The 13,707-nt window shown below is 36.7% G+C and overlaps 1 protein-coding gene across 11 annotated transcripts in view; it reads right to left on the bottom strand.

Annotated features, from left to right (window-relative positions):
• The window catches only part of CEP152 (centrosomal protein 152), an 88,414-nt gene that overhangs the window by 49,417 nt on the left and 25,290 nt on the right, over positions 1 to 13,707 (bottom strand). For all 11 annotated transcript variants that reach the window (XR_004625654.1, XR_004625653.1, XM_034661007.1 and 8 more), the window contains exons 10-12: positions 11,323 to 11,470; positions 9,566 to 9,657; positions 8,540 to 8,703 (exon numbers count right to left, since the gene is read on the bottom strand). Coding sequence is in view for 9 of the 11 variants with exons in the window: in XM_034661007.1 (XP_034516898.1) it covers positions 8,540 to 8,703; positions 9,566 to 9,657; positions 11,323 to 11,470 (404 nt within the window). In the remaining 2 variants the exon portion in view is untranslated. The remainder of the gene's footprint in view (positions 1 to 8,539; positions 8,704 to 9,565; positions 9,658 to 11,322; positions 11,471 to 13,707) is intronic.

The raw sequence follows: 13,707 nt of genomic DNA, 5'->3' as shown, positions 1-13,707 counted from the left end.
AGTGCGTGAGTAAACAGCGACAGAGGGAGAAAGAATCCTTCAGTCGACTCTATGCTGAGTGCAGAGCCCCACATGGGGCTGGATCCCAAGACCCTGAGACCATGACCTGAGCAGAAACCAAGAGTCTGCCACTTAACCAACTGAGACACCCAGGCACCCTAACAGGAAAGATTTCTTAAAGGGAACAAAAAAGCACTAACCATGATTGATAAATCTGACTAAAATTTAAAAAAACTTCCATTCATCAAAAGATAAATTAAAAGGTTAAAAAGTGAGAAGACATTTACAATACACATAACCATCAAAGAATTCATATCTGGAACAGATATTTAAANCACCCACCCTACACCCAAAAGCCAATGTACAGTTTTTTTTCTCCAATGGAGCCCCATCTCAATAGTAATCCAGGATAATGCAAATTAAAACCACAATAAAATATCATTACACATTAAATGGCTGAAAGTAAAAAACTTAAAATATCAAGTGTTGGCAAAGAGACAGAGCAACTTAAGACTTTCGTACACTTTTCATGGAGATGTAAATTGGCACAACCACTAAGAAAACAGTTTGGCATTACCTCTTAAAGTTGAAATACGTATACTACAAGCAATTTCACCTCTAAGTATATACCCAACAGAAATGTATGCACATTGTACTAGGAAGTAACATTAAGAATCTATGGTTAATAGAATGGAAAAAAAACTGGAATATCCATACAAATAAAGATACACACTAAATATTTATATATATAAATGAATGAGCTACAGTTACATGCTACACCATGAGTCTCACAACAAAATGTTAAGTGAGAAAAAGTTTAAAGAACAGCTATATATATGAAAAACACAAACCTAGCATTCATGCTTAATGGAGAATGACTGAATGCTTCCCTGTAAGATGAAGAGCAAAACAAGAATACCAGTTTTTACCACTTCCATTCAACATTGTACTAGAGATTCTAGCTGGAGCAATTAGTCAAGGAAAAAAATAAAAGCATCCTGATTGGAAAGAAAGACATAAAATGATCTCTATTTTCAGGTGACATGATCCTATACATAAAAAATCCTAAGGAATCCACTAAAAAACTATTCGAACTAAATTAAGTTCGACAATGTGTCAGGATACAACATCAATATATATAAAATCAATTCTATCTCTATACACAAGGAATTAACCACCTGAAAATAAAATTAAGAAAACAATCCAGCAAAAAGAATAGCCAAGAGAATAAAATACCTAGGACTAAATTTAACAAAAGAAGTATATGACTAGTACACCGAAAACCACAAAAATACAAAATACGTAAGTAGTACACTGAAAGGGATTAAAGAAGACCTAAATAAATGGAAAGACATCCTGTGTTCAGGAATCAGAACCCAATATTGCTAAGATAGCAATACTCCCCTAACTTGATCTACAGACTACATGTAACCCCAATCAAAATCCCAGGCAGTTTCTGTATAAAATTAATAAACTGATCCTAAAATTTATATGGAAATGCAAAAGACCCAGAATAGCCCAAGCAATATTGGAAAAGAAGACAAAGTTGAAAGATTCATACTTCCCAATTTCAAAACTTACTACAGCAAGCCAGTATGGAACTGGTATAAGGACAGACACACAGATCAACGGAATAGAAGTGAGAGTCCAGAAATAAACCCTCATAGAGTCAACTGATTTCTAACAAAGACGTCAAAACAATTTTGGTACTGGGACAACTAGATATTCACGTGCAAAAGAATGAAGTTCTACGTCACAGCATATAGTAAAAATTAATTCAAAATGAATCCAAGACCTAATGTAAGAGATAAAACTCTTGAAGAAGAACACATAAGTATAAATCTTCAGGACCTGGGGTTAGAGAATGATTTCTTAGAAAATCAAAAGCACAAGCAACCAAGGAAAAAGTATGTTAAGTTGGACTTCATAAAATTAAAGACTTTGGTGCTTCAAAGGACGCTATCAAGAAAGTGAAAAGACAACTGAGAAGAGAAAATACTTGCAAATCATACATCTGACAAGGGACTTGTATTCAGAATATATAAAGAACTCTCAAAACCAATAAAAGGACAAACCAATTTTAAAATGGGCAAAAGATTTGAAGGGATCTCTCCAAAGAAGATATACAAATGGTCAATAAACACATAAAAGATGTTCAACATAATTAGCTATCAAATAAAAACCACATCATTAACAAATCAAAGCCAAATAGCAAGTGCTGGCAAGGATATAAAAAAATTGGAACCTTCATACATCGCTGGTGGAAATATAAAATGGTGCAGCCACTTTGGAAAACAGTATGACCATTTTTTGAAATGCTAAACATAGAATTACCACACTACCCAGCAATTCTACTCCCAGACAAGCAGTTGCCCTCAAATAACATGGGTTTTGAACTGCACAGGTCCACTTATACATGGATATTTTTTTTGATACAGTACAGTATTGTAAATGTATTTTCTCTTCCTTATGAGTGTCTCAACATTTTCTTTTCTCTAGCTTTTTTAATGTAAGAATATATAATACACATAACATACAAGATATGTGTTAATCAACAGTTTATGTTCTTGGTAAGGTTTCCGGTCAACAGCAGCCTATTAGCAGTAAGTTTTTGGAAAGTCAAAAGTCATATGCAGATTATCAACCACACAGTAGGTCAGTGCCCCTAACCTAAGTGCTGATCAAGGGTCAACTGTATATCTAAGAGAAATGAAAACATATATCCACACAAATTTGTGCACAAATATTCCTAGCAGCATTAATCATAATAGCCAAAAAGCAGAAGCTCAAATAAATGTCCATCAGCTGATGCATAAGTCAAAGGTGATATATATTCACACAATGGAATATTATTGGGCTACGAAAAGGAATGAAGCACTGATACATGCTGCAACATGGATGAACCTTGAAAGCATTATGCTAAGTGAAAGAAGCCAGTTATAAAACACCACATACTATATAATTCCATTCATGTGAAATGTACAGGAAAGGCAAATCCATAGATAGAAGGTAGATTAGTGATTGCCTAGAGCTGGGAGGACAACAAGGGGTAATGAGGAATGTAGGTATAGGGTTTCTTTTTGGGGATGTTGAAATGTTCTAAATTAGGTTGTAGTACTGGTTGCACAACTCCCAATACACAAAACACCACTGAACTGTAAACTTCAAATGGGTCAATTTTACAGTGTTTTAAACACAGCTCAATAAAATTATAGAAGAAAAAAATAACATCTAATGTATGAGTTGCATTACATAAAGGCAAACCTAATCTATAGTGTTTAGGTATGAATAATTACGTCTTACGAGACAACAAAAGCCAGAAAACAATTGCTATGGCAGTTAGGATAGTAGTTAACTTCAAGGTTATGACTGGAAAGAGGCATATGAACAGCTGCTGGCAACGTTTATATCTGGGTGGTGGTTTCATGGGCATTCACTTTAAAAATCAGTCGTTAAGCTGTACGCTTACGTTTCATGCACTTTTCTCAATTTTCAAAGGTTTAAAAAGTAACATAAAACTGTAAAACTTACTAGAAAAATACCATCAAGAAATCATACAGGTAGAGAGTGATGGATCTACTGCATAAAAATTTTAAACAGGAAAACTCTCAGCACTGGCTAGAAAACACAGAAACAGGTATTGCCACACAACGTGGGTAATAAACTATGGAGCTGCTTGGCGCTATGTATCAAAAATCTCAAATACGTGTACACTGCTTAGCAACAATATTCACCCACATCTTAACGAAATAAAGATGCACATAAAGACATGACTACAAAGATGCTTGTGATAATATGGCATTACTTATCATAAAAAAATTTAAGTGTATTACCATAGTTCCTTCATCCATATATCCATCAGTAATTATAAACAAAAATATTGTCATCTATAGATTTCAGAATATACTAAGTCAAAAAACACATTATCAAATATACTCAATATTATTTTATCTTTTAGAAATATACAAAATCAGATAATGTGGAAATTATACACCAAAATGTTAAAAGTGGTTTTCTTCATGGGAGGTGAAGTGAGATGATGTTGCTTTTAATTCTCTTCTTTTAATCGGTATTTTCTAATTTTAGGAAATCAGAGGAAATAATAATAAGGGAAAAAGTTACTTTTGAAAAGAAATAAGGAGTTGATAGTATGTACCCTTAATATGATGTGATGAAAATGGCACCTCATCTCTACGGTCTTCCTCCACAAAAACCATGAGAAAAATATAATCATAAAAAAAACATCAAATTCTAAGAGGGGCTTCCTATAAAATACTTGACCAGTATTTTTCAAAACTTCAAGGTCATCAAAAACAAGGAAAGTTAAGAGGAACCTAAGGAAACATGACTCCTAAGTGTGCTGTGGTATCCTGGATATAATCCTGGAACAGAAAAAGGACATCAGGCAAGAACTGAGAACATCCAAATAAACTATGGACATTAGTTAATAATAGTGTGTCAATATTAGTTCATTAATTGTAACAAAGGTTCCAGGCTGGTATAAGATGTTAATAGAGGAAAATGAGTACAGAATATAGGGAAACTCTTTGTACAAATTTTTCTGGTAATCTAAAACTGTTCTAAAAGACTAAAAGGTAGTTCTAAAAAGAGAAATAAATAATAGTATCTTGAGTTTAATTTTTACTATTCTTCAGTTTCAGATGATTCCAAATGAAATGTTAGAAGATACATATATATCTGAACATATATATATGTTTACACACACACAGAGAGAGAGACAGACAGACAGAAAAGGAGAATGAACAAAATATTTGGGTTTTTTAGACATTATAAAAGGAATTCCTTACAGTACACTACACATTTATCAATATACACATCTGTATAGGTAATACAGTGTCAATATGTCTGTATAGATCCCATCTACTTAAACCACTTCGATTTATATAGAAATAGAAACAGAAGATAAAAATATAATTCACAGAAACAGAATTATGTAAGAAATATAAAACATATTACAATGCATCTTCCTGTGCTGTAAGATGTGGCGAACTTTTAGCAGAAGGCTTATTTTGCTCGGTTAACAAATTAGGCATCCCTAATTTCTTTTCTTACTGAATGCTGACCACTGAAATAGCACATCATGTACTCCTAGAGGGAGCCAAGTCAGAGAGCAGAGAAAGTGCTTGCTAAAATAATTTTCTCTTCTTTCCCAAAAGGGAAAAAGTCAGCAGTGGTGACCAGTCCTGCTGAGCCCTGTGGAAGTCAGTTCCCCTAAGTCCAAATAAACTGTAGTCCCTTATGAAGCCTGCTGAGAAGACCAAAGGGAAAAGGCATTCCACTTGTTAAATGTTTATTATTTGAGCTTCGCAGCCAACTATAATAAGGGAGAGGGGAAGCTGTCTGCAAGCCGCATGCAGATTTAGCTACTCAAATTCCATGAATGTGAAATAGAACACTGAGCCTAAACCCTTAAAATTTACTAGGCAGTAGCTTGAGGGAGGTGTAGTTGAGAATAAAAGCTTGGAGCTGCTAATATTTGGGTCAGTGATTTGAAAGCAGCTCAAGTCAACAAAGAACTAAAATTCTCGATACTGGGAAAACTGTGGCTTCCTCTTGTTCTAAGAATCACAATCCAGCAGAGAAAGGTACAAATCTCTTCTATAACTCCTCTCACTTTGATCTACGAATAAATATTTTTACTTTTTCCTCAAAGCCAAATTCTTATCTATTAAACTGCTGGTGGGTGGGACAACTACAAGCTAGAACTTTTTTCCACTAATCCTGTGATTCACAGGATGTCTTCTAGCTGAATGTCAATGACCACTCACTCTGTGCTTAGTTATTCTCCACTTCCCCAGCGGAATGTGGCAGAAATCCTTTTACTATGATAGTGATGTGATGTCTCAGGTTGTTATCCATAGGAATGTACTTTATATTACCGTAGGACTTTGGCTATGAGTACTAATTAAATACAAAGGGCAGAAGCAGAATACATTTTAGTAGATATCATGATGAAGTAAGTCTACTTGAAAATACAAAACATATATTATTTTTATATAACATATATATGTATTATTTTCCAAATTCCCAGGCTAATTACAGCTCAAATTAAAATAAAGTAATAATAAACTGGAGAAAAATCTTTTTTGAAATGAACTAAATCTTTAACCCTCTAAAAGACAAGACATAAGGAAGAATGAAGTTGAAAGTAGAGGTTTGACTGTCATGTAAATAGATGTACATGACAGTAAAGTTTTGGGCTCAAGGACTGGTTCTGCTGCTAATGGTCTGTCTTCTTGAGCAAAAAAGTTCAGCCCTTCCAGTTTTCCCAACCCTAAAATGAAGATAGAGATCTGATGTTTCACCAAGGTTGAGATGAGGATCAAAACCTTTTACAAAGTATATGTTGAATTAAAAGAGAATTAATATGAAAACTGGATCAACAGTATATTTTAACCAATCATCTATTAAATAATAATAGCAATAGCTATCAATGATTAAATGTCTAATACCTGTGGGGCACCTGGGTGGCTCAGTCAGTTAGGTGTCAACTCTTGATTTCGGCTCCAGTCATTATCTCAGGGTCCTGGGATCCAGCCATGTTGGGCTCTGTGCTCAGCAGGGAGTCTGCTTGAGATCCTCTCTCTCTCTCTCTCTCCCTCTGCCCACCCCCACCGCTTGTACACTCACTCTCTAATAAATAATTTTTTAAAAAATTAAAAATAAATGCCTAATATGTGCAAAATTATGTGAGGTCCTTTATATTTTAATCTTCATTTTAACCCCCAAAAGGACATCTATAATCTACTTATTAGAAAAAACCTGATGAGAAAACAGGCTCAGAAAAGCCAAGAAACTTGCCCAGGATCACAAAGCTAGTGATAAATGGCAAAACTACAAATCAAAACAAAATCTGGGTCTAAAGACCATGCTCTTTCCACTAGCCATTTAGAACTAATCTGGCGTGAACAGGAAACAAGGCATTCACAGCAGTAAATTTTCTAGGTAACTAAATTGTAACTTCAAAATTTTATGTAAATCTGTCTAAAAAATATAATGCATACATCCTTTTTTATTTTAATTAACCAAAGATGAAGGCTTTCTCCAAAATTCAGGATCCTGACTGCAGGCATAGTGAGGCAGATCACAGCTGTAGTCCCTGTAGTTCTCTCCTTGCTAAGGCCGAGCTGTCTGACCGAAACACTGGTATTACCTCTCCCAGCCCTCTGCCCAGCTACTCACAGTCAGGAACTCAGAGAACTCACGGGATACAAACATATCTAAGGCCCTGGGATAAGAGCCTGAAGGTTGTTCCTGCTAAATACACCACATATGTTAGTTCTGCCATTTGCATCCTAGCTTCCTTCCGAATTGTAGCTGTAATCTGTCAAGATGAGAGTCCCAAAGATGGACCCTCCAGATCAGTGCAGCTTACTAAACTGAATTAACACCTTGTTTCACAGTATTACCCAGTCACTTGAGATTTCAATTTTCTGAATGTTAGCTTACTGTTTTGAAAATGAAATCACAGGATTAAAACACTTAACTTCTAAAACCTATTGTAGAGGAAACCCCTCAGGAGATTCATACACTTGTACTTAGTTGCATGATACCTGAAACACAACAGGTAATAAACACTCTCCCGGAACAATAACGATGGTAAACTCGGTCTGAAACTAGAGACTGGCCGGTGGGGGTGTGGAATTTGAATGCATTCAAGAAAGGCTCTCCTTAGCCTAAATGCAATTTCTGCCAAACACCCATCTTTCGTCCTTCTCCCACACCAGCAGAAGGAATGACTGGACAAATGAATCTTTGGTCATCAAGGATAACGTGTAGCACACAGCACTTAGCTGCTCACAAGTGTCTCCCTCTCTCTGCCCAGGCAAAAATGTAAACTCCCTGCCAGAAGGGAGAGTTTCATCCTCATCTTTTATACTCAACTCCCAGAGCCTTGCATAGCACCTTCCAGAGCACAAGTGCCTCAAGAACATACATCCTGTCCTTCATTCAACTTTTAAGTGTTCCCTCTTATACCACCCCACTCCCTGCCCCATTAGTCCCTGCAAGGGATGATAAGGCCCTCCCTTTCATGAGATTACTGAAGTATCTGTGTTAAACAGTGGTATAAAAGACAGAATCTCTATTTTCAAAGTAAGGTCGCTGGAAAGATCCTAGGGAAAATTAATGCTTATTTTCTCACATGCCATTGACAAATGCCATGGACCTGCCTTCGACACACAGTATGAATAAAAATGATATGTCCTTGCCTTAATAATAAAAGATACATAATCTCAGTTGCAGAATTTACTCTGTATATTTTAACTTTAACTGCATCATTTTTACATTATTGAAACTGATGTGCCTGTTGGTACTGAAGATAGTACAACAGCAATAGTTGAGGTTTCTGTCATTTTGATTTCGGACATTTACGCTTCATGAGAAGTAACTAAAGCCTTCTGTCCCAGTTTCAAGAACTCCTAGCCAGCTCATCATTTCATGCCTGGTGCCACTCATTTGCATGTATCACCAGTACTATTAGTGTAGGTTCTTCTACAGTAAATGATTTTCGTAATACCTCTTCACTTTGGATTTTTTCCAGTTGACTTTTTTAATACCCAAATCCACATATGATTCAGTGAGTTCTACATTTAATTCTCCTTCTGAGTCGCTCGGAAGTATTCCTAATTTTGCAGCAGATTCATAGAGAGAAATTTCATCTTTTAGTTTTGTTAATTCTTCCTAAAACACAAAATTATTGAAAATTATTTTCTTATATGAAAGAATCAGTCATTCATCTATGCTTCAAAATTCATTTTAATGATCAACAGAAAGTAGAAATGCGTCTTCCCATACATTAAAAATAACTAAAATAATGCTGCTATGAACATGGGTATACAATCAATATATAATTTTATATGTGTGTGTATATGTATACACACACACACACACACACACACACATATATATAACTTTAGAAAGGCCAGCACATACCAGTTTTCAAGTAAACTGAACGAACAAATGAATAAATGAACAAGAAAGCAAATGTAAGGAACTTCTCTCACACCTCCCTCACTTACATTCTGTCCCACAAAAAGTGTCCCTTGAGCTGAGAAACTGACGGCAGCACTTTTTGGCTTTCTAGAGGACAGAGTAGACCGGTTTGCCAAGAACGTGTTGTACTTTAGTCTGCCGGTGGGAAAACGCAAACTATGTCTTTCCAGCAGAGGTAATACTGGAACTCTTGCTCCAGTGGAAAATGTAAGTAGTGCTGGAGGAGGATGTGAGAGCTGCAGTGAAACTGCAGGTCTCCCACACCTGTAGATACACTTATCTCCGGAACACACCCATAAATGAAAGGACACGCATGTGAGGGAGGCAACAGGCAGACTGACGGGGAGGGGGAGGGGGGCTGGCTCTTCAGTCAAGACCGATCTGGGCTTAACTACCTAACTGCGTGGGTGAGACTGTGAACAACTCTCAGTGCCTGGTCTGGAGATGGTCCAACTACCTCTTTTACAGAGAAACCCAAGGTTCAGAAAAGTGATGTAAGCACTGTCTAATTCAGTTACCCACAGAGTCTCTTCCAAGCGGCAACACTCACTTGCAAAGCCTTGTTCATGTTTTCACTCATAGCATGTGCTTTTTGTGCTTGCTGCAGCTGGAACTGTAGCTGAGCCACCTCCTGTACAGAGCCTACGGGGGAAAAAATCATAGAGGACACCAAAAGTAAAGGGACAAAGTACCTATGATGTACAGAAGCACTTGAAGCCACTGAGGCTACAGAAGGTGCAGTTCTCCTTTATTACCTTTTCATTACCTTTCTAGGAGCACACAGGTGTAGCTACTGGGACCTAGAAGGCAAAGGTCCAGACATTTCCAAGACATGGCCACACATTTAGTATGGCTCTTCATATGCCCTTGGGAGGTTGAAGACTTGGGACTACTGTGACCTTGCTATGAATCAAATCAGCCACGTCTACAGACCTTAATACTCCCTGAGTCCTTTAATAGGAGCATAACGTTCCAACTCATAGAAAGCCAAGGCAAAAATTCTTTGGAACCCATCTCTACCCTCTAATAAGAAAACTACATCTTGCTGCCTTTAGCTTCTTTCGAAATGCTTTTATTTCCACCACCCCCACCTCCACATGTGAAAAAAGCATATTCGGGCCATGCTTCAGAAACTTCGGTAACCTAATGTTTTAAATGTACTAGGGGAGGCTCCCATTTAAGAGGGATTTTATTGGGCCTCCTCAAAAGAAAATGAGCATCTGGGAAATGGTTAAGCAAAGCAATGATGGCATATTATGCAACTAAAGAAAATCGTATTTTCAAAGGCTTTAGAGGCAAGGAAAGCGGCTAAGTAATGCCATGTGAAACAAAAGGATACAAAACTGAACGGGGGCGGGGAGGGTCCAAACAGGGTATGAGCCAAATTTTGCCTCACCAAAACCTACGCACACAAATATTTTGACGGTCTTTGACTTTAGTACTTTCAACTTCTGAGTAAGCTACTCTGACACACATTGTGCCAACAGTCTGAATTGGCTTTACATGCCAAATTGTGACTTTCACATGTCAGGTCAGGAATAACCACTGAGCTATATTCAGCAGGAGCTACTCACCAGCACACAGGACAGTTTTGCCAGTAGGATAATTTGCATAAACATGTGATTATTTTATTGCCTTTTACTCTAATGTCATTCTATAAAAACAAATTAGAAATAAAAGTACTGCTGAAACTAAAGACAAACAGTGTATGTCTCAAACTTAATACCACGGAAACCATATGAGAAATCTTAAGCATGACAAAAATATAACTCCCTGGCTTCAACTGACCAGGTAAGTGCAAGAGGAAAAAAAATTTTTAAAGTTTCACAAAACAATAGAAATACATGGTCAGAGTGATTCTAAAAAGCAAAATATAATAGGATTTCATAATCATCTTTACTTTCCAGGGTTAAAACCTACCTTCTAACATTTATTCTACTGTTCAATTTTTGTACATTGTTTCACTATGTTTTCAAAAAGGCACTATGTGCAGAAGCAGGGAATTACCTATGTGTATGTGTTCAATTTCACTTGAAGGCAATACATTCAAACATTAGCAATAGTTATCTCTGTGTAGTAGGATTATTGGTTATTTGTATTTGCTACTTTGTACTTGTCTGTGTTCTCTAAATGATCTAATGAAAACACATTATACCTTTATACATATGTAATAGCAATGTTTAAAAAATTCTCACTGATGATCTTTTCTGCCTTAATTGGATTTTTATAATTCATGGATCCTACTATATTCTCTCTGCATATTAAACTAGCCTCCTGGGGAGACAAGAGTCCATCCCAGACACCCACCTGAGTGCAAGAAGTTGGCACACTGCTTCTGACTCTCCTCTAGACTCCTCGTCAATCTGTTAATAATCTCAGTCTTTTCTAATTTGGTTGCTTCTTGATTCCTTTCCAGTTCTTTCACTTGATCTTTCAAATGACAACAGATATCTTCCTAAGTAGAAAAAGTATTCGAGAAGTCATTTTCATGATCAGTCATTAAATACTAAACTAACAAATATAATACATAATTGGATTTTAGGTCAAACATAAAATCCTCACAGAGAAGCATCACCTCTTTTACAAGGTTAACTGCACAGGAGTGGGAGTTAGAACGAACTTTTATGATCTTGGGCGAGTCATCAACTTCTCCATCTGTTTTTTCTTTTGTAATTACGCTAATAAAGGTTACATTCAATGAGTTCTAGAGTCTTTTCTGTTCTACATTCACAAGACACTGATATTCTAAAATTAGATTCTATTCAAGCCAAAGAAAACGTATTACACTTCTATTTGCACGTTACACTGTCAGTATAAGTGTATGTATACATATTTAGGCAGACCACTTTGAACCATGGAATCTGTATCCCAAGACAGCAAGGATTCAGATAAGTACATGGAAACACACTCTATTCTGAAGAGCCAAAAGCTCATTCTACTCTGAGCAGCCAAAAATAATCTCTCCCTCTTCTGAACTTCTTTTATACTTAATCTGTTTCTCTCTTATATTCTTCTACCTTGTACATGTCTTATTTTTCTTAATAAAGTCTCCTTAAAGGTACCTATGCAGTGCCTTACACACAATGAGTGCTACAAAAACAACCAACCTTTAAAAATAAATGACAAAGAAAACCAGACAGGATAAACGGCTGTGTGTGTGTGCACGCACTTGTGCATGCTCATAAGCATGCATTCACCTGTGTAACTGTATGGGGATATATAGAAAAATATGGGGCACATATAAATATATTCAAATCTCTTCAAAAAGAAAAATGTGTTTGGGAGTAATAAGCCATGGGAGTCCCAAGCCTGGGTAGAAGAAATCATCACTTCTCATTCAAAAAAGACTATACAGGCTGAATTCCACACAAAAAGCAGAGCACGGGACAGGCAGGAGTAAATTAAGGTAATTGGCTGAAGTTACCTGAAAAGGCCTGAAGAAAAGAAGTATTAAGAAGAATATCAAGAAAGGACTCTGAAGCAAAGAGAAGGCATTTGGGACCTGATCCATAGGATAACCTAAAGCCCAATAATGCCTTAAGGATAGTAACACAGGGACACCTCATAAGGATACTGACAGCATCATTAAGCAGGGGAAAGAGATTCTGAAGTCTTCTATTTTAGTTAAAAAATTCATGTGAATTTTGCATTCTATTTCATAATGTAGTCATGTTTGCTTTAAATTTTTTCTACCAAATTTCTGAGCAAAATGAAGCTTCTGGAAACTGCTCCATGTTTATTCAACAGTGCAAACCTCTTGGCACACTGCTGCTGATTCCCAGGCCAGCTTGAAAAGCATGGTTCTAAAGCGCCAAAATAACATGGCAAACACAATGAATGGGCTAACATTAATGACAGTGTGAATGTGTGTGAGAAGGGGTGGGAAAGACAACATTTATGGGCTGGGGAGGCTGTAATAACTTTTATAAGAGACTGACACTGGCAAAAAGAAAGTTCGAAAAAAGGTAGATATGAAAAACATATGAAGAGAAGGCTGACTGTGGCAATAACGTGACTAAATGCAACAATCGGCTGAACCATGTTGTTTCCTGTTGACAAGTTCAGAGAAACCAATTACACTCATAAACCTGCTCAGTTTCAATACCAAGAAACAAATGGAACGAGTGGTTCCTTCTTTCCTATGAGTAGCTTCAGTGAGAACATTCAGTTCAAGATGCTTAAAGGCAGACAGCCTTAAGACTGAACAAGACAAGTGTGGTGATAGAGCTAATAGCTGAACCTATGGGAGCAAATAGAATTGAACCGATTTCTACTGAACAGAAAAGTGAGGGTCAGGCCACACAGAGGTCTGTGGAAACCTCTTAGCCAAGAAAAGGTGTTTTAAGTGGAACCTTTAAATATAGCATTAAAGGAAAGCTAGAAAGTAGAGCAGGCAAAAGTCATGACATAGAAACCAAACAAAGTTCACGACTTCACCCAAAGCTGCAGATGTCAAGAAGACCAGAGTGAAGAAAGATTTTATACCATCAAGGAGAGAATCAGAGATCTTAACCTGACATTCGTGACACTTTCACGAATGGGAGACAGAAGACAGGAGAGTCCAGGAGATGGTTTGCTATTAGAGAATTCTGTCACCGAAGGAACACGGAGCTTCAAGAAGCTTTGGCTGAGTATCATAATAATATGATTAGTTTACAATTGTAGTCTTTCCCACAAGAACTAGTTTTTCAT

The sequence above is a fragment of the Ailuropoda melanoleuca genome, chromosome 5 (assembly GCF_002007445.2).
Source record: "Ailuropoda melanoleuca isolate Jingjing chromosome 5, ASM200744v2, whole genome shotgun sequence".
In the NCBI taxonomy this organism is placed as follows: Eukaryota; Metazoa; Chordata; class Mammalia; order Carnivora; family Ursidae; genus Ailuropoda; species Ailuropoda melanoleuca.
Note: the sequence above shows the minus strand (reverse complement) of the source record. Positions and strands in the feature narration are given on the sequence as shown.